Source organism: Rhinoderma darwinii, chromosome 2 (genome assembly GCF_050947455.1).
Source record: "Rhinoderma darwinii isolate aRhiDar2 chromosome 2, aRhiDar2.hap1, whole genome shotgun sequence".
NCBI classification, from domain to species: domain Eukaryota; kingdom Metazoa; phylum Chordata; class Amphibia; order Anura; family Rhinodermatidae; genus Rhinoderma; species Rhinoderma darwinii.
Window position 1 is genome coordinate 442,119,442 of NC_134688.1, and position 22,086 is coordinate 442,141,527.

General features: G+C 40.8%; 1 protein-coding gene across 2 annotated transcripts in view; it reads left to right on the top strand.

The window, feature by feature from the left end:
- GBE1 (1,4-alpha-glucan branching enzyme 1) overlaps positions 1-22,086 on the top strand; it is a 274,968-nt gene that overhangs the window by 211,447 nt on the left and 41,435 nt on the right. For both annotated transcript variants that reach the window (XM_075854471.1, XM_075854472.1), the window contains 2 exons: positions 11,383-11,481; positions 11,614-11,724. In XM_075854471.1, the coding sequence (XP_075710586.1) occupies positions 11,383-11,481; positions 11,614-11,724 (210 nt within the window). The remainder of the gene's footprint in view (positions 1-11,382; positions 11,482-11,613; positions 11,725-22,086) is intronic.

Consider the following 22,086-nt stretch of genomic DNA (forward strand, 5'->3'; position numbering starts at 1 on the left):
AGAAATGAAAATGTTAAAAAAAAGTACATATTTGGTATCACCACGTTCGTAACGACTCAAACTATAATATTATTTTTCGCGCACGGTGAACACCGCAAAAAAAATAATTCAAAAATAATGTCAGAATCACTATTTTTTTGGTCACCAGCCCTCCCAAAATCTAGAATAAAAAGTGATCAAAAAGTCGCATGTACCCCAAAATAGTACCAATAAAAACTACAACCCGTTCCGCAAAAAACAAGCCCTTACACAGCTTTTTTGACTGAAAAATAAAAAATTTATTGCTCTCGGAATATGGTGACACAAAAAATGTATTCTTTTATAGAAAAGTGATTTTATTGCGCAAACGCCACAAAACATAAAAAAATATATATACATATGGTATTGCCGTAATCGTATCGAACCGCAGAATAAAGTAAAATTTAATTTATAGCGCACGGTGAACACTGTAGAAAAAAAAAAAGAAAGACAAAAAACTTTCAGAATTTATGTTTTTTTGTCACTTTGCTTGCCCAAAAAGTCTAATAAGTGATAAAAAAAAATCACATGTACCCCAAAATGGTACCAATGAAAACGACAGATTGTTCCGCAACAAATAAGCCCGGTGGTGAAAAAATAAAGTTATAGCTCTCAGAATAAAGCGACAGAAATTGTGCAGTGTCCAAAAGCGGATAAGATCGGGCGCCATTTATCAATACGACACCGGCCACATATCTATGAATTATTATTTATTTACTGCATGATTATACCCTCTTATTATGCCCTGATGTGCTCTGCCCAGCTTACATATGCCCCCACATCATAAACTGAAATACCAGCAAAACCCCAAGCAGAAGTATTACCAAACAAAATCTGCGCTCCAAAAACCAAATGGCGCTCCCTCCCTTCTCAGCCCCACAGCGTGCCCAAACACCAGCTTACATCCACATATATATTTTATATCCGGGAGTACCCGCTCAACATTGTCTGAGGTATTTGTCTTCAGTGGCACAAACTGGGCACAACATATTGTGCATTAAAATGGCATATCAGTGGAAATTTTTACATTTCACTTTGCAGCATCTGCTGCGCATTAATGCCTTCGCGCACCACTACTTAAAAAGGCTCTGTCACCAGATTTTGCAACCCCTATCTGCTATTGCAGCAGATATGCGCTGCAATGTAGATAAGAGTAACGTTTTTATTTTTAAAAAACGAGCATTTTTGGCCAAGTTATGACCATTTTTGTATTTATGCAAATGAGGCTTGCTAAAGTCCAACTGGGCGTGTTTAAAGTAAAAGTCCAACTGGGCGTATATTATGTGTGTTACATCTGGGCGTGTTTACTTCTTTTACTAGCTGGGCGTTCTGACGAGAAGTATCATCCACTACTCTTCAGAACGCCCAGCTTCTGGCAGTGCAGACACAGCGTGTTCTCGAGAGATCACGCTGTGTCGTCACTCACTTCCTGCCCCAGGTCCTGCATCGTGTCGGACTAGCGAGGACACATCGGCACCAGAGGCTACAGTTGATTCTGCAGCAGCATCGACGTTTGCAGGTAAGTCGATGTAGCTACTTACCTGCAAACGCTGATGCTGCTACAGTATCAACTGTAGCCTCTGGTGCCGATGTGGCCGACACGATGCAGGACCTGGGGCAGGAAGTGAGTGACGTCACAGCGTGATCTCTCGAGAACACGCTTTGTGTCTGCACTGCCAGAAGCTGGGTGTTAACGAACAGAAGTGGATGATGCTGATTCGTCAGCATCATACACTCCCATTCCTAATGCCCAGCTAGTAAAAGAAGTAAAAACGCCCCGATGTACACACATAATACACGCCCAGTTGTACTTTTACTGTAAACACGCCCAGTTGTACTTTTGCAAGCCTCGTTTGCATAAATATAAAAATGGTCATAACTTGGCCAAAAATGCTCGTTTTTAAAAATAAAAAAGTTACTGTAATCTACATTGCAGCGCCTATCTGCTGCAATAGCAGATAGGGGTTGCAAAATCTGGTGACAGAGCCTCTTTAATAGCATGTCTTGGTGCGGGGAGGTTATATATGGAGCGGGCTGATGCACTGTGCCTGCTCCATATTCTGCAGGTGTCAGCTGTGTATTACAGCTGATACCCGGGACTAACGGACAGGAACAGCGATCGCGCTGTTACAGGATCCTGTAAAAATGACATTATACTGCAATACATTAGTATTGCAGTGTATTATACGAGATCTAATGATCGTTCGTTCCAGTCCCCTAAATGGACTTTAGGGAGGTTTCCACTGTTTTGGTATCTCAGGGACTTTGAAAATGCAACATGACACCCGAAAACCAATCTAGCTAAATTTGAGCTCCAAAAGCCAAATATTGTTCCTTCCCTTCTGAGTCCTGCCGTGGGTCCAAACAGCAGTATTTTACCACATATGGCATATTGCTGTAATCAGGACAAATTGCTTTACAAATTTTGGGGTGATTTTTCTCCTTTATTTATTGTAAAAATTAAACATTTCTATGTTTTTTCACAAAAAAGTAGATTTTCATTTTCACGGTCTAATTCCACTAAATTCAGCAAAAAATCTATGTGGTCAAAATGCTAACTATACCCCTAGAAAAATTCCTTGAGGGGTGTAGTCTCCAAAATGAGGTCACTTTTGGGGGGTTTTCACTGTTTTGGTCCCTCCTGGGTGTTGCAAACGCGACATGGCACTGAAAACCAATCCAGCAAAATCTGCGCTCCAAAATCCAAATGGCGCTCCTTCCCTTCTGAGCTCTGCTGTGGGTCCAAACAGCCGTTTAGTAACACATATAGGGTATTTCCGTAATCGGGAGAAGTAGCTTTACAAGTTTTGGGCTGCTTTTTATTCTTTATTCCTTGCAAATATTATTTTTTTTAAATATTTTTTCAGAAAAAAAGTAGATTTTCATTTTCACAGACAAACTCCAATAAATATAGCAAAAGACCTGTGGGGTCAAGATGCTAACTATAACCCTAGATAAATTCCTTGAGGTGTGTAGTTTCCAAAACCGTATCACTTTTGGGGGATTTCCACTGTTTTGGCCCCACAAGACCTCTTCAAACCTGACATGGGGCCTAAAATATATTCTAAAAAAGGAAGGCCCCAAAATCCACTAGGTGCTCCTTTGCTTCTGAGGCCTGCGTTTCAGTCCATTACGGCACTAGAGCCACATGTGGGACATTTCTAAAAACTGCAGAATCTGGGCAATAAATGTTGAGTTGCGTTTCTCTGGTAAAACCTTCTGTGTTAGAGAAAAACATGTATTACAAATGAATTTCAGCAAAAAAAATAAAATTTGTAAATTTCCCCTCTTTGCTTTAAATCCTGTGAAACGCCTAAAGGGTTTAACTTTCTGAATGCTGTTTTGAATGCTTTGAGGGGTGCAGTTTTTAACATGTGGTGATTTATGGAGTCTATCTAGTACATAAGCTCCTCAAAGCCACTTCAGAACTGAACTGGTCCTTGAAAATTAGCCTTTTGAAATTTTCTTGAAAATGTGAGAAATTGCTGCTAAAGTTCTAAGCCTTGTAACGTCCTAGAAAAGGAAAATAATGTTCTAAAAACTATGGAAATATAAAGTAGTCATATGGAATATGTGAAATAGTAACTATTTTGTGTGGTATTACTATCTGTTTTACAAGCAGATACATTTAAAATGAGAAAAAATCATAATTTTTGCACATTTTCTCAAAGTTTTGGTGTTTTTCATAAATAAGCAATTAATTTATTGACCAGATTTTTTTGGGGTCACTTTTGAGGGTTTCCACTGATTTGGCACTGCAAGACCACTTCAAACCTGACATGGTGCCTAAAATATATTCTTAAAATGTAGGCCCCAAAATCCACTAGGTGCACCTTTTGCTTCTGATGCCTGTTTCAGTCCATAAGCACAGTAGGGCCACATGTGAGATATTTCTAAAAACTGCAGAATCTGGACAATAAATATTGAGTTACATTTCATGGGTAAAACGTTCTGTGTTACAGAAAAAAAAATATTACAAATTAATTTTGGCAAAAAAAAATGAAATTTGTAAATGTCACCTCTATTTGGCTTTAATTCCTGTGAAACGCCTAAAGGGTTAAAACACTTTCTGAATGCTGTTTTGAATACTTTGAGGGGTGCAGTTTTTAAAATGGGGTGTATTATGCGGGTTTCAAATATATGTGCCCCTCAAAGCCACTTCAGAACTGAACTGGTGCCTGAAAATATAGCCTTTTCACATTTTCTTGAAAATGTGACAAATTGCTGCTAAAGTTCTGAGCTTTGTAACGTCCTAGAAAAATAAAAGGACGTTCAAAAAACGATGCAAACATAAAGTAGACCTATGGGAAATGTTATTTAGTAACTATTTTGTATGGTATTACTATCTGTTATACAAGCAGATACATTTAAGTTTAGAAAAATCATAATTTTTGCAAATTTTCCCAACATTTTGGTGTTTTTCATAAATAAGCAATGAATTTATCTACCAAATTTTGCCATTATCATAAATTACAATATGTCACGAGAAAACAGTCTCAAAATCGCTTGGATAGGCAAAAGCATTCCAGAGTTATTACCACATAAATTGACAAATGTCAGATTTGAAAAAATGGGGCTGGTCCTGAAGGCCAAAATTGAGCTCGGTCCTGAAAGGGTTAATCGGTTTGGTTGGAGGGTATGGATATGGATTTTTTGTTTAATATATAATGGAGGACACTGACTGACACCGTTGATCTGAATTATACTTATGTGAAGCTTCTCTTTTATAAGTACTTGCTTTGCAATCCGTAAATAAAAAAATCTATATCTTTATTCCTGTTTTCGCGAAGGCTTTGTTCACACTAGTGTCATGGCCTCTATTCATAATGGAGCCATGACTGCTATTCCAGATCTATTTTTGAACAGGTACATCAGGTTTCCGTTAGAGTTCTTGTATTTTTAACAGCATATATAGCGCTGCTGTAAAATATGCCAGGACCACTGTCGTAAGCTATAAAATGGTAGTTTGAAGATAGTCTTATTTTTCATCTTGTTTTTTTATTCTCTGCCATGTATGGATAAAAAAACAAAACACATTAACTTGAAACGGTCAACAATCTGCTGTTGATGGTTCCGTTTGTCTCAGTATGCATCTTGACATTTCCTTCGCAGTTGGATTCACCAGGGGATAAGTAGTAATACATGGCAGCCATTCATCTGAATGGTAGTCCATGTAAGACATAGACTCCTCGAGTCTTCCAGAGTGCCTTCTTCTTCTTTTGGCTCATAGTGGTGGTCTGAGCGGGGGACCCGCTCAATGATCTCTGTAATATGGCAAATAGGGTTTGGGTTCATGAGACCACCCCTTTTAAAGTGGTAGCATTATAATATATGAGGTTCACCTGTTCAGCTACCGGGGGTTTTAAGGTATACAAGATATGATTAAAATAAAGATCAAGTATAAGATGATCCGAAACAGCCAACCTGCAGAGGTGGAACGTTACTTTAAAATCTCAGGTGAACTCCTGCACGACCTTCAAAGACAGGAACAATGTTGGCTTTTCTTACTTATGCAATTTAAACTGGTATACGAGGATAAGCAACAGTTGTGAGTCTACTTACAGTATAATATAGCACACATATTTTTCTTTCATTATTATTTTTCTACCATGCACACACGGTTTATTCTCTTTTAGAATCTTTTCGTTTTAATAGAATGCCAATTAAATGTTAAAAATTTTTTTTTTTCATTTTTTTCCCCCAGTAGGCTCATAGGAAACTTTTTTTTTTTTTCTCATCCTCTGGATACGTCCTTGATAAATGGCTGACAGCGAGAGACAATAAGCACAGATTTGAAAATATTTCTCGGCCTGCTTACTTATGACCATAACATTTTAATTTTAGCATGCTGCGTAAGATGCAGTGGAATGTCTGAAATCAATGGTCATTGAAATAACCTTGTTTCCTACTGCTACAGCTTTGCAAAAGAGAAAAAAAAATGGAAAGCATTTCGATGTTCTTGCTGTGCAAGCAGGCAATATTAATTTTCTGAAAACTAGTCTTTTGGGGGAAATTGTGTATCCGTACATGCTTCCTATTGAATTCCTATGCCAAGTTACAAACTGAATGCAATAAAAGAATTGGTGAATGATGGCGACATTATGGGATTATTGTAAAACACAGAGCTGAGTAATTTGTTTTTAATGCTTATGTTAAGTATGAGACAAGTATCATTCATTGCACTGGAATATAAGCACATTGGGTATTTAAGATGGGGCCTGCTGTGCTTCTTCTTGTAGTCTATACCGCTTCTACCATTTCTACTAGGTTGTCCATTCTATGACATTGAAATGTAACCCTATATTGGCCACTTCTAGCTATTTTTGCAAAGGATATCTATTTTGGTTCGACTTCCAGCCCCCAAGAGCTTTGTCACCCAAACTAAATTTTTGGTTCCAATACTGCCGAGTAATTCGGAAAGAATAAACCTTCAGAACTCTTTGTGCCCATCTTGCCAGAATCCTAATCAGGACTGGATTATAGAGAGGGCAGTTAGGAACCACCTAGCATACGTTTCTCCCACTTCCCAGATACTCCCATTAGTGGGAGTTTCAATTTAAAGAGGTTGTCCGGTTTTAGTAAAACCTGATTTCTTCTAAAATCAGTGCCACACCTGTCCACAGGTTGTGTGGTATTGCAGCTCATCCCCATTTACTTCAATGCAGCTAAGCTGCAATACTAGACACAACCCATGAACAGCTGTGGTGCTGTTTTTGGGAAAAAGTTTTGCAATTTTATTCTAATACTGGGCAACCCCTTTAAAAAAATGAATCTAGGGTGGGCTACATTAATAAGCTGGAATTGGACTTTTGGAGTAGAGTGGTTACTACTGAATGGCACCAATAATAAGAGAGCCACCACTACACGTTTTGCCAAGGTGCCTACTAATGTAAACTGTGCTCCCATATTACTGTGTAACTAGTTATGTTTGCCACTCAGGATTGTAGAATAGTTTGGTAGTAAACCTTGTTGGAACTGTAGTGGGCCCCAGCTTTCTAAAAAACGGACAGTTTAAAATTGTTAACTTGACAGAAAAGCAAATGTGACGGGTTTTCTCAATTGTCTTTTTTTTCATACTGTACTATGGTAAAAGGGTCTTAATTATCTGTCATCCTGCAGAATTGGGTGTTACCGTAGTTGGTTCTCAACATTTTTAGTTTACTGTCTTTTTTTTTTTTTTATATTTCACTTCTGCTACACACTACTAATATCTGTGAAAGTACTGTAACTTTATGGAAATAAAAGCTAATACACTCTCCATGTGAGGATGCATGAGCAGAAAACAAGTTATGTTAAAGTAGACAGAGCGTTTCCCATTTTAATATTTAAAGATGACCTCTAAAATAAGTGATTTTCTCCCTCTTTCCCCCCAGTCTCCCTCTTTACCCCCAGTCTCCCTCTTTACCCAAAGTCTCCCTCTTTCCCCCGAGTCTCCCTCTTTCCCCCGAGTCTCCCTCTTTCCCCCGAGTCTCCCTCTTTACCCCCTGGTCTCCCTCTTTTTTCCCCCCTGGTCTCCCTCTTTTTTCCCCCTGGTCTCCCTCTTTTTTCCCCCTGGTCTCCCTCTTTTTTCCCCCCTGGTCTCCCTCTTTTTTCCCCCCTGGTCTCCCTCTTTTTCCCCCCTGGTCTCCCTCTTTTTCCCCCCTGGTCTCCCTCTTTTTCCCCCCTGGTCTCCCTCTTTTTCCCCCCTGGTCTCCCTCTTTTTCCCCCCTGGTCTCCCTCTTTTTCCCCCCTGGTCTCCCTCTTTTTCCCCCCTGGTCTCCCTCTTTTTCCCCCCTGGTCTCCCTCTTTTTCCCCCCTGGTCTCCCTCTTTTTCCCCCCTGGTCTCCCTCTTTTTCCCCCCTGGTCTCCCTTTTTTTCCCCCCTGGTCTCCCTCTTTTTCCCCCCTGGTCTCCCTCTTTTTCCCCCCTGGTCTCCCTCTTTTTCCCCCCTGGTCTCCCTCTTTTTCCCCCCTGGTCTCCCTCTCCTTGTCCCTCTCCTTGTCCCTCTCCTTGTCCCTCTCCTTGTCCCTCTCCTTGTCCCTCTCCTTGTCCTTGTCTCTCTCCTTGTCCTTGTCTCTCTCCTTGTCCTTGTCTCTCTCCTTGTCCTTGTCTCTCTCCTTGTCCCTTTCTCTCTCCTTGTCCCTTTCTCTCTCCTTGTCCCTTTCTCTCTCCTTGTCCCTTTCTCTCTCCTTGTCCCTCTCCCTCTCCTTGTCCCTCTCCCTCTCCTTGTCCCTCTCCTTGTCCCTCTCCTTGTTCCTGTCCCTCTCCTTGTTCCTGTCCCTCTCCTTGTTCCTGTCCCTCTCCTTGTTCCTTTCCCTCTCCTTGTTCCTGTCCCTCTCCTTGTTCCTGTCCGTCTCCCTGTCCCTGTCCTTGTCCCTCTCCCTCTCCGTGTCCCTCTCCCTCTCCGTGTCCCTCTCCCCAGTCGCAGCCACAGGTTTATTTCCTAATTTTCTCATGAATAATACATCTGCCTTCTACTGCGATAATTGCTGCCATTCCGGAGTAGGTTGAAAGACTAGAATTGACCCCTGTCATAGTTAGAAATGACTAAATAAAATGTCTAATAATTTGATAGAAGAAGACTACTCATGTACTGAAGGACTTGGCTTTTTAAAATTATTTTTTGTTTATTTTAGTAGGTAATGCTCTATAGAGACTTTTTAAAAATGAACAGTGTCTCTGACAGCAGTGTGAACATAGCCTAAGTTTGATGTTGTTGAAAAAGGGCTTAAGTACACCTACTTGGGGAAATTTATGAAGACTAGCGTTTCATACTCCAGTCTGGTCTGTATTCAGAAGAGTGTTGTAAATCTTTCAGGGAAAACTGAAGATCAGAGTTCAATCAGTGCGTTCCATGTGTTAGCTTTTAATATCAGTGTAGTATCGGTGATCATCAGTTTTTCACGTCCAAAGGACCACACCCAAATAGCGTCAGTGAGTGTTTTTTTAAATTTTTTTTTATTATTATTATTGCCTTGAATTTGGAGCGAGAATTTTACCAAACTAGTGCATGCTGCGATTTTTTTTTTTGGTCGATGCTGAAGATCGGACATATGAATGAACCTATTGACTTTAATGGGTCAGTGTTCAGTCAGGGTACTGTCAGTTATACACTTGGACATCACCCGGATGTGAACATCACTTATCTAATTAGGCCCTTAATCTAAAACGTGCTTGAGTAAGATGTGCGTTTTAATAATCCTGGTGCATCTCTGGCTATCCGTGCGCCAGAAAGTACAATCTATGTCCGGTATGAAATGGCGTAAATTTGTCGACCAACGTATGGCCTTTTTCTAAGCTCCGCACAAGTTTTAGAAAAGTTGGGTGAGTGGCATAAACTGCACAAAAGTCAGCATATTTTATTCAAATTGCGACTTTTGTGCCGTTTGCACCTTTTTCTACTTTATTTTATGGTGATGCGGCTTGAATGACTCCTCAGTTCATTGGGACTGTGCAGTCTTGTTCTTTTGCTCTTTGATGCTTCTGCAGTGCTGTAGGTCAGGTGCAATGGAGACTGTAAACTGTTAATTTTGTTAGTCATGGTATTTGTTTTTGTTCTTTTTATTTGGAAAACCTTGTCTGGGTTCACAGAGTTTTTTTGCAGGAGGAAAATCTGCCTCAAAATTCCATTTGTAATTTTGAGGCAGATTTTCCGCTGCCTGCACTCCGATTTTCGCTGCGTTTTTTGCCCACGGCCATTGAGAGCCGCGGGCATAAAACGCCTCGAAATACGCTTTCTCTGCCTCCCAAAGGCGTAAATACGGGGGAAAAACGCCTCCGCCTCCCATTGAAATCAATGGGAGCCATTTTCGGACGTTTTTTGGTGTGTATTGCGGCGCGGTTTCCGTGTCAAAAACTTTGTGTGAACTGGCCCTAAGGGCTATGTAAACCTCTAAAAACTGTTTTTAGTAAAAAAAAAATTAAATTAAATTTTGTGTGTGTGTGTTATAGTGGTTTGTGTAACTTTGTCATTTGCTTTTTAATGAAAATTATTGTTACTTTTTGCGATACAGCTTCGATGAAGCTGTATCTTGCGCTGAAACCCGAATCAGTCATGTCAGCAGGACTGACTGCTCCGGTGACAGCGGGTCCCGCGTGTTCCTGACATGCAGAATCCATATGTTATCGATCACATCTTAGTAAATTTTCTTTTAATATAGTGTAGTGTTTGGAAAGAAAATAAAAACTAGAACGGAAGAAGTATTCTGTAAGTGGTGCAAAGAGTAGCAGAGTGCTATGTACTGCACTAGTAAACTAGGTAGATTGAGGCTTGTGGTAAATGCAGTCCTGAATATCACTACAAATGTATAGTTAGGTAACCATTTTTTGGGCACAAGAGATTTTGTATGTATTGTATGTACTATTTGTAGTAGTAAAATACAAGAACTGGGGAAAGTCCTCTTTGATTCACTCAGGCCTAGTTCAGAACTTTTATGACGCTGCTTTTGAAACCGGGCCAAAAAACTTCCCAAATCTCCCTTCAATGGGAGGTAGATGTGTTTCTTTTCCAGGCCGGTTTTTGACCGCTCGTGGGAATTAAAAGCACCATGCCATATATTGGAGCAGTTTCCACCTCTAAGGGTATGTGCACACGCTAGCTGTCATTTACATGTGAAAAGACAGACTGTTTTCAACAGAAAACAGCTGCCTCGTTTCACACATAAATGCTCCTCCTCACATTTTGCGAGCTGTCTGAGACGCTCGTAAATCTTGAGCTGTGCTTCATTGAGTTCAATGAAGAACAGCTCAAATTACGTGGCAAAGAAGTGTCCTGCACTTCTTTGCCGAGGCAGTCCATTTACGCGTCGTCGTTTGACAGCTGTCAAACGACGACGCGTAAATTACAGGTTGTCTGCACAGTACGTCGGCAAACCCATTCAAATGAATGGGCAGATGTTTGCCGACGTATTTTAGACTTATTTTCAGACGTAAAACGAGGCATAATACGCCTCGTTTACGTCTGAAAATAGGTCGTGTGAACCCAGCCTAAATCTCCGTTTAAATCAATAGGAGACAGAAAAAACAGAAGCGTCCAAAAAACGCTTGCATTTCAAAATCTGCCTCAAAAATCCTGAAGGAATTTTGAAGCAGATTTTTTTTTTTCATCCGGACAAAAGAACTCCGTATGAACTAGGCCTTGTGAAAAAATATTTGGCTTGTTTTTGCTTTGATTTGTTTTTTTGTTGTTGTTTACTTTAGTAGTTCTCTGGGGGTGTTTTCTCATTAAAAAAACAACAAATGTTTGTGTAAAATTATAAATCAAAAATAAATATATTTGCTAGAATTTCCATAGCCACCAATACACAAATTTGTTTTTTGAGAATAAACATTATTTTTTTTTTTCTTTATTACATTGAATGAGTTTGTATTCTTCTCCTCTTTACAGGATGTTTCCGGGATGCCAGCTCTCTGCAGCCTTATAACACAAGGCGGTGCAGGATTTGATTATCGACTTGCCATGGCTGTGCCCGATAAGTGGATTCAGGTACATAAACATACCGTTTACCTAGGCCTGTAAACAAGAATTTACACTTTTAACAATCAACAAGTTTTAGAAAATATAAAGAAATACTTTCTGCTATAAAACGCATATGTTGTCTTTTTATTTTTAATTCAGATACTGAAAGAGTTTAAGGATGAAGATTGGAATATGGGGGAGATAGTTCATACACTGACAAACCGAAGACATAATGAAAAGTGCATTGCGTATGCTGAAAGCCATGACCAAGTAATGTATTTGTAATTCAATAGTATAGTATAGTAAAGTTTCCTCACAAATTTAAACTTAGACTTTACTCTGAATCCAAGGCAACCTTGACGTGAGTGTCTGTCTCCTTTCCTTTCCTTTTTTTCCCCCAACATAAAAAGTAGGAACAGATCTCAGAATTGAAAAATATAAAGTATTGACCATGGCCACAGAAACAGACACTGACAAAGGATTGCAAAAGAGAAAACATTCTTATTGCCAAATATCCCAAATTTTGTGAATGCCTCAAGTGACCACTACAGTAGGCGTCTACATTTTCAGTTCATTTTAATTCTGATTCAAACAATTATCTAAGAGCCTTTTAAGCTAAAAACACAATATATTACCATTGTGTTTTACTATATATGCAACAAAAATTGACCGTGTTAAACGACCAAGAAAGTTTAAGCATATAAAAAAAAACTTGATTTTATTGAGACACATGTTAAAAATTACAGCAATAGCATAAGAAAGAGGGGAAGGTGATCTAAATGGAGGGTTCAAACAGAAAAGCGAATACTAAGTGGCAATAACAACTATACCATGAATTTATACATTGTAAATAGTCTGCAAGAGTAAGGAAAAAAGTATGTATGCGGACAAAACCAGTTTGACCAGCAAAATAAAGGTACAATAAAACGACACAATGGCAAAAGAAAATGAAAGCGAGACAGGCAAAAACAGATTCAGATGAACAATGGGGTAACCAGTTGAAATATGCCAGGAGCCGACTTACACATCCGACTTAGCCCTGTTCTGAGAATGAGGGAAAGTTGTAGGAACTTAAGGGGTTTGTTCCCTGGGGGTAAGCTAATCAGTTTTTTTCTATAAAAGATCCTGGAAGCAATTATTTAATTCTGCAGTGCCACCACTGGGGGAATTAAGCATTGCACTGTTACTATTGAAATCAATGGGATGCATGGACATGCCAGGTCCTCCAGGGCGCTCTTTGTTGTTGCTCTTTGCTCTAGGTAATAGAGTAGGCTCCTGAATGAGCGACAACCCTCAGTTAACTCAAAACGCCCTAATAGGGTATTTGAAAATGGGTTTTCAAAACCAGACAACCCATATAATCCATCTGGCTCCATGACTGGCACCTGTGGCCACTTCTCAGTCTTTGATCGTTTACCATACAGATGCCAGTACCTAAAGGGTGCCTGTCTTGAGTGGTTTTATAGCGCAAAAGCATACTATAGTAGAGAGAGTTTTCATTTTCTGGTGCCGATTTTATTAGAAGAAGTTTCATTAAACAAGTGCCCCTTGGCAATAAGCAGATTACACCGTGTCCCCCTGTTGGGACCCCCAGCGATCAGTTTTTGGTGGGGAAACCTGGCCGTAAGCGTTCCATTTCCCTGCAGCACCATCACAGGGGAAATTAAGTATTATGCAGTTCAATTCAAATCAGAAGACCTCCCTCTCAACTCAAAATTCCCTTATATGATATACTGTATGAACATGAGTTTTCTTTAAACTGGGCAACCACTTTAATCTTTAGAAATTCTACCTCATAATAATATTTGTTAGTGGTGCAGGGGACAAATGGAGGTGAGACAGGATGTATATACTAACTAGACGATAATATCATTGGAAAATCAGAGAGGTAGAATTGATCAGATCAGTAACCAGTAATGCCGGTGTCTGCCCACCCCTTTTTAACTCATAAAGGAGTAAAGTTTGGGGAATGAACAGACATTACCACATTCTAAATAGAACAAGAGGGTGACGGATCTCCTGATATAAGTTTGAAGTTGGTTCTTTGGGTAAAGCAAGATTACTCACAAAGTAATTAGGACATCAATATCATGCGTTATTCATTTAATGTTCTTGTATGGAAAAAAGATCTGAACAGACCAACCCAATGACCAATTTGTAGAATTCCAGAGAATGTGACCATTATTTTTAAGCAGTAATTTCAAACAAAAACGTATTTATCTTTCTCGTATTTGGCAGAACATCAAATACGTTCACAAAAGATTTAGTTGAATACCTAACTCATTATGAACACTAATTTCTGGCTTAACGTTAGCCAGAGGAGCATGGATGATAAAGACTATAACATTTGGTATTTAAAGCAATAACTCTGAAGAAAAGGATATCAGAATTCAGATCCAATTATGTAAATCTTATTGTTTGGGCCATAAAGGGGTATTCTCTGCCATTATGTAACTAAGAACGAAGCAATTATACTGATCTAGTTTACAGTGGCCCTGTTCACACCAGCATCCTGGTTTTCCTTAAATAATTTAGGCCAGATTCACACGAGCGTGTTTGGTCCGTGATGTACGGTCCGTATGTCGGCCGCGTTTCACGGACCGAGCACGCTGCAGGGAGCCGGGCTCCTAGCATCATAGTTGATATCTATGACGCTAGGTGTGACTGCCTCTCCGCGTAACTACTGTCCCGTACTAAAAACATGATTACTGTACGGGACAGTTGTCCCGCAGTGAGGCAGTGACACCTAGCGTCAGAGATAACTACGTTGGTAGGGGCCCGGCTCCCTGCAGTGTGTTTGGTCTGAGAAATGCGGCTGACATATGGACTCGTGTGTGGGAGGCCTTGGAGTTTTACATTTTATTCTGAAATAGATATGAAAAATTTGGCACAAGTTCCAATATATTCCGTTGGTTCTTTTCTAGATTAAAGGGTATTCCCATCTCGGACATTAACATCATATCTGCGAGCCCCGTATCAGAAAAAATATTCTATAAAAATCTATGAAGAAATGATCATGCATAGAATGGACCTAAAAACCCCATGGTGTTAATAGTTGGACTGGACTGTCTTTTTTAAACTGTATCTCCATATACTCAGCCTCCGTAGTTAAAAAAAAACAAATTAAATAAATATATATATATATATATATATATATATATATATAAAATTAGATGAAGAGACAGCACTCCAGGAGAATAGGTGAAAAAGGTGATGTGCTTATTCACCCCATAGGCAGGCAACGTTTTGATCCGTCTCAATGGGATCTTTGCCTAGCTGTGCTGCTTTTTCTTTTTTTCAATATATATATATATATATATATATATATATATATATATATATATACATATATATGTTTCTATGTTTTAAAAAATAGAAATTTTTTAGTGCAGTCTTTAAGAAATCAGCCGTTTACAGGTCTTCTTAAAGAGTCCTTCTCAATAACCTTAAGCTAGTGTATGTAAATAATGTATTCCATTCTTTCCTGCATTTCTTACTTAGGAAAGATGTAAACTACAGTTACATCTGTGCGGAAAATGTTTTTAGCATTCTTACAAATTTCTGTATGACCTTGGCGATCTAATTGCTCAAGTGGGATAGGTAATTCTAAAGTAGTTGTACATTTTATGTTCCCATTCATATAATATTTAACCTGTCCTTGGCTGTTCTCCAGGTATCTAGGTCCTTGAATGAAGATCCTGAAATTAAATGCGTTTTCTACCCAGCCTGGAAGTTATTGGCTAGTGTCCAAATATTAATACTATACATTGTTCCCATTCTATCTGCCAGTTAATATTTGGTGCTGTGCTAATTACAGGAGCCTGTGGCTTCCAGACAATGACAATGTGCACGGTGTAGAAGGAAAACTGAAAACTTTTATAATTATTAAACTGCATAATGAGCCATTTAATCTCCATACTAGCCTCCCCTACTGAATTAACAATTAATAAGAGAAACTTGTGTACAACTTTTATTACTACCACATGCATATTTAACAAGAGATGAGCTGACGTATGGGCTAAAATGGTGTCAACGAAAAGTAAACTTCTCCAATAATTAAATTATGATCTCAAACCTCACCTGCAGTGGGCGTTTTTATGTCCTGCGTAGACGGCCTCAAAATTTACTGGATTAAATGCTTTTGCCAAACTGATTGTTTCCAAAGATGATGAGTTTATTCACCAGCACCAATGATAAGTAAGACACCTATGGTCCACATCCTAGTGCTTATACCCCTATGCAGTTTAAAGGGAATGTATCACCTATACATTTTTTTCCTAATTAAAACCAAATCGTGAAACATAATCTTTCTCTGATGTTTTGTGTTTTTTTTTTTATTGTAGATTTTTTTTAATTCTATTTTCTGTAATAATTACTCATGTAGTGCAGTGTATTGAAATTGCGATCAGGGCTTCCTGCCCTAAAGTCCCCTAGTGGGACAAAGTAATAAAGTAAAAAAAAAAAAAAAAGTAAAAAAAAAGTTGTGTAAAAATAAGAAAATAAAAGATTTAAAAGTAAAAAATAAATAAAGAAACTATACATAATTGATATCGCCGCGTCCGTAACGACCTGAACTACAAAATTATTTTGTTAGTGCTCCCGCACGGTGAACGCCATAAAAGAAAATAATAGGGGGCGTGTCCTGGGAGCCGATGGAGTGAGTCGCATAGCCCGGAGCTCCTCCCTTCATCAGCCATAAATCAGTGTTTTTCACTCGGTGCAGCCTCCCGAGAGTTACCAAGGACTTACCGATGATGGTGAGACGATCAGCCAAGAAGATGGAGACCAAGCAAGCGCCCTCCGGAGCCCCGAGGAGCGGCACTTTGGATGTCTTCTTCTCAGACACGCCGGCAGGACAGGCGCCATTATTGCCGGCCTCGCACGAGAAGGCGTGTCAGTCCTCTAGATGCCCATCGGACGTGGAGGATCAGGAGGTGACCGGATCACAGCCGCTGCCAGAGACAGAACGACCGGAGGCGGTTCTGCAAGAGGAACAAGGAGAGGGATGGCCGCCATCTTTTGAGCCAGCCTCTACCTCACACGTGGCTGCTGAGGATTCGGAGACCTCATATCCCGCGGGGTCACCCTCCCACACAAGAAGGATCATGCAGGTTAGTGGCTTAACACTGCGAGCTGAGGAGCATCTGCGACCCCCCCCCCCAGCCGCCACTACCATGCAGATTTGACAATGCCGCTACAAAGCGACTTAGAGACCTAAGCACAGCAGGGAGAAACCCTGACAGAGAGACGCTCTCTATAACAGGCCATACACTGCCCTATGCTCAGGAGGAGGAGGCACAAACGTGGCTTTCATACTCTGACTCGGATAGCCCAGCTCCTAAACGTCAGGAATGGCAGTCTTTTTTGCAGCAGCTCCCTACCTGAGAAGATTTTAAGTCGCTTATAGCGGAGGTGAAGGATACCTGTAATACGGCTATTGCAACAGTCAGGCAAGACATATAGAAAATGTCACACAGAGTAGAGTCACTGGAAGATGACCATGATTGCACTCGCCAATATGTATCACGGCTACAAACCACAGTAGTAGCGCAACATGCTGCTCTTTCTGATTATCAAAAGCATTTGGAAGATCTAGATAATAGAGGCAGAAGACATAATATTAGAGTTCGGGGTGTTCCTGAAGCTACCCAGGATGAAAATCTAAAGGAACTCTTGGCGACCATTTTTAATGAAATCCTAGATGCTCCTGCTGATCACTCTATCAAGTTAGATAGGGCTCATAGAGCTCTCAGACCTAAAGGAGCTTCGCCGCTACCTCGCGATATTATTTGTTGTGTGACGGATTACGAGTTGAAGGAAGCCATTATGAATAAAGCCAGAGCTCATAGAGTCATTCAACACAAAGGAACCACTGTCCAATTACTACCGGACTTATCCTGGATCACACTACATAGGCGTAGACAACTACGCCCTTTACTTGCCTTGCTAAGAGAAAATAACATCCTATACAGGTGGGGATTCCCGTTTAGCCTCACAGCCAGAAGAGATGGTCGCTCAGCGGTTCTAAGAACATCTTCGGATATGCGAGCTTTTTGTGACACTATGGACATTCCGGTCCCGAAACTGCCTGACTGGGAACTCACCCCGCCTCCACCCCCACCATCACCTGTCTGGCAAAAAGTCTCTGCACAAAGGAAGACCGGGAATCAGCGAGGGTCCCTGTCTGAACGCGGACCTAAGCCATCATTCCAGCGTTAATGTATTGAATTAGGGAGGCTCATACTCTTTCTCACATGTTTATATGCTTAGATTGCATTAATAGTTCACTGTATGCAACAAAAAAGGAAAAAAAAAGGGATCTTTGTGCCCTGTTTTATTTTTTATAGGCTGCGGAGGAGTTTCGGTTGTACAGATTGTACAGAATTGGTTTGTCCCAATTACTGGGACTGTTGGCTGTGTTCCTGATGGAATTGGCTCTCAGTGATTCTTCTCCCTTATGGAGACAGTATACCCTCCTAGGGCATTCGATGCATCTAGGGGTCGATGTGATATTTAAATGTGTAAATTGTGCTAATATACTTGTCTTCACATGGAATCTCGATTCCATTCATTGTCGTTTAACCGACTTTTTGCTTCAAATATGTTTCTTGATATATTTTTTGTCTGTAGTTGTCTGTCTATGTCTCCCCCCTCCCTCCCCCTCTTTCCCTCCCCTTTCTTCCGTGAATAGGAAAACTGGTTTGTGGACTGAGAGCATATCACCAAAATGGCGACGTCCTTCCCGGACAACACAAGATACGCCCAACTTGATAGATCGTCTGGGTACGTTGTACATACTTGCTTTAATGCCTAAAGTACTGTCATGGCGCGCATAGTATCTTTGAATGTTAAGGGATTAAATTCCAATGTTAAGAGGCGTCTAGCACTTAGAGAGTTGAGACACCTAAGAGCAGATATCGCCTTCCTACAAGAGACGCACCATGACAGTTCGGGGTCTTTCAAATTTGCACTACCCCATTTTCCTAAAGCATATGCAGCTATACACTCTAAGAAAAGCGCAGGGGGGGGGCTATTTTAATTTCAAAGGATTGTCCATTACAAGTAACAAGATCAATAGTTGACCCACAGGGAAGATATGTTATCCTCGCAGGGACCCTGAAAGGTGTCCCGATCACTCTATGCAATCTGTATGCACCAAATACATTACAAATCACTTTTTTGGAAAAAGTCTTTGCCAAAATTTCTCGTCTGCCGCCAACTACTTTGTTTATAGGGGGAGATTTCAACCTTCCGTTTTCAGAAAACACGGACAGACACTCGCTTAGTGCTCCTTCTCCGCCCATGGAATTGCGACAACGCGCTTCCGCATTTAGACGCTTGATTCGCAAGCATAATCTTTATGACCTATGGCGTATCTCAAATCCGTCGGCTAAACAATATACTTTCTACTCACACCCACATAAAACACATACTCGGATAGATCTATTCCTTGGCAATGTACCAGGACTTCGTTCAACCTCATCGGCTGAAATAGGGGCTATTACATGGTCGGACCATGCTCCAATTATGTTGGATCTACACTCTGACTTACGAACGACCCGGGTTTGTCACTGGAGGTTGAATGAACGACTGATTAAATCCCCGGAGCATAGGGATACACTTAAAACACACATTGAATCCTATTTTGCCCTTAATAAAGACTCAGTCCCCTCGTTGGCCACAGTTTGGGAGGCACACAAAGCAGTAATTAGAGGGCAATGTATCTCTCTCGCCTCACATATTAAGAGGGACAAAGCTCAACAGAGATTGGAGCTATTGACGGCTCTTACTAAACTAGAACGTAAAATGACTCTACCCTTTGACGTCTACTCTGCGACAAATCATTGCCATACGGGGAAAATTAAAAGATCTTTCTATTGCTAACGTAGAGAAGATGCTTTTATATACCAAACAAAGATATTATGAGAGAGGGAATAAAGCACATTCTTTACTTGCTGCCCAGCTAAGAGATAAAAAGGCTCAATCGACCCCATCTGCTCTCCGAGATGCAGGAGGTCAATTGATCTACGATCCTAATCTACAGGCGGACATGTTTTACCAATATTACTCGAAATTATACTCTCTCACATCCCAACTCCCTGCAGATCCTTCCATTCGGGATCAACAAGTGTTGGAATACTTAAAGTCCTGCCCCCTTCCCACTATCGCTCCGGATGATGGCCTTATGCTCAACGCCCCCATCACGGAAGAAGAATTGCAGAGCACTATACAAGACTTGCCTAATGGAAAATCTCCAGGGCCCGATGGGTTTCCATACCTATACTATAAGGTCTTTAAAGATATATTAACACCACACTTAGTAACCCTTTTTAATTCCTTTTTATCGGGAGCTGGCATCCCCCCTTCCATGCTTCATTCTTTCATCACGGTTATTCCCAAGCCGGGGAAGGACCAGTCTGATTGTTCTAATTATCGGCCAATTTCTCTGTTGAATGCGGATCTCAAAATATTTACTAAAATACTGGGCGATAGACTTGGCACATTGCTCCCGGACTTAATTCATAAAGATCAGGTGGGCTTTGTCATGCATAGACAGGCAGCAGACAATACTAGACGGACCATTGATTTGATAGAGGTTCTTAACAAAACGGAATCCCCTGGCCTGCTCCTCAGCCTAGATGCTGAAAAAGCCTTTGACCGATTGGACTGGTCCTTCCTTTTTGCTACACTAAAAACGATAGGCATTTCAGGTCCCTTCCTCACTGCTTTACATTCATTGTACACCTCACCAAATGCTGTAGTTAAATTACCGCATGCGATTTCTAATCGATTTGATATTTTTAATGGGACTCGACAAGGTTGCCCCCTCTCCCCCCTGCTTTACGTGCTATGCATAGAACCTCTAGCTGCCCGTATTAGGAGTAATCCAGATATCCAAGGCTTTTTAGTGCGGGATCGGGAATTTAAGATCTCTCTGTTTGCAGATGATGTTCTTCTGACTTTATGTAACCCACAAGTTACCCTGCCAAACTTACATACAGTCCTGAAAGAATATAGTTTATACTCGGGTTATAAGCTCAATAACTCTAAGACGGAAGCCCTGCCACTTAATATCTCCCCGCAGCTCATTTCAACACTACAAGCAACATTTAAATATACATGGAAGTAAGAAGGGATCAAATATTTAGGTGTCCAGATCACCCGTACATATGCCTCCCTCTATAAAAATAACTTCTCATTCTTTCAAGAAATGAAGACGCTATTGTCTAAATGGTCTTCCCTCCCGCTATCCTTCTTTGGTAGAATATCGGCAGTGAAAATGACTATCCTGCCAAAGTATTTATATCTTTTGGAGACTCTCCCGGTGCCTATACCACGTAGCGAAATTCGTAGGTTCCAAACAGCTTTATTGAAATACATCTGGGCAGGGAAGCGCCATAGAATACCAAAAGCAGTCCTACTTTCTACCATGACAGTAGGAGGCCTGGCTGTCCCTGATATGTATCGATACTATTTAGCTGTGCATCTCCATAGAATTCCTGGCTGGACTTCAAGGTGGGCATATACTAAATGGGCAGAGATTGAGAAGTTGTGGATTGCTCCCATCCACCCGAATTCGCTACTGTGGTCTGGAAAGGTGGAGACTTGGCCAAAATGCCTATTAGGCCCCATGTTGTTCACTAAAAACATATGGAAGCTAGCTAACACCTTATACCCCTTGTCTTCTCCCAAATCTCCAATGACCTCTTTCTTATTTAACCCGGCTCTACCGGACGGGCTCACTGCGAGGATGACTAAACCATGGACAGAAGCTGGATTGTTCTACTTTACAGACATAATAGATCCCTGTTTGAGAACGGTTTTGCCATTCTCGACGCTGCAGTCTAAATATAAGTTACCGCTCAACGCACATTTTAGCTACCTACAGATCACCCACTTTGCCAATTCTCTTCCTGGGGAGGGCAGTTTTACTAAACCTACGTCCTTTGAAATTCTATGCAAGACTATTACCTCCACTAGGGGATTAATCTCGGATATATACAGTATCCTCTCATCTCCAGGGGGAAATGAGACTCCAAAACATAGCTATATGGCCAAATGGGAGACTTACCTGGAGAGGGAGATACCCCTGTCGCTGTGGCAAATTATATGGTCGTCAGCTGCAAAATCTTCTCTTTGCGCTGCATATAGAGAGAACCAGTATAAAATTCTGATGTATTGGTATCATACCCCGGACTTTCTCCACCGCATATATCCTCTTGTTTCGGATAGATGCTGGAGGTGCTGCAGTGAGAGGGGGACACTTCCTCACATTTTCTGGGACTGCCGGCTGATTCGTCCCTTCTGGGGGGAGGTAGCGGGTGTACTCCAGGCATTGCTGGGGGTCAGGGTTCCATTGTCTGTGCTAACTTTTCTGCTTAATGTACCGCCGAAAGGGCTTCGTAAGGTTGCCTCTAGATTATTATTGCATGTGCTCACAGCAGCTAAGTGTCTCATAGCGGCGCGTTGGAAGAGAACTGATCCCCCTGTAGTTGCTAACTTATATTTAAGAATAAGGGAGGTCAGAAGAATGGAGTCTTTGACAGCCTCTATGAATAATAGCTTAACGCGATTCAAGGAAGTCTGGTCACCATGGGATGTATTTGATTCATCTAGACCACCCTGAACACA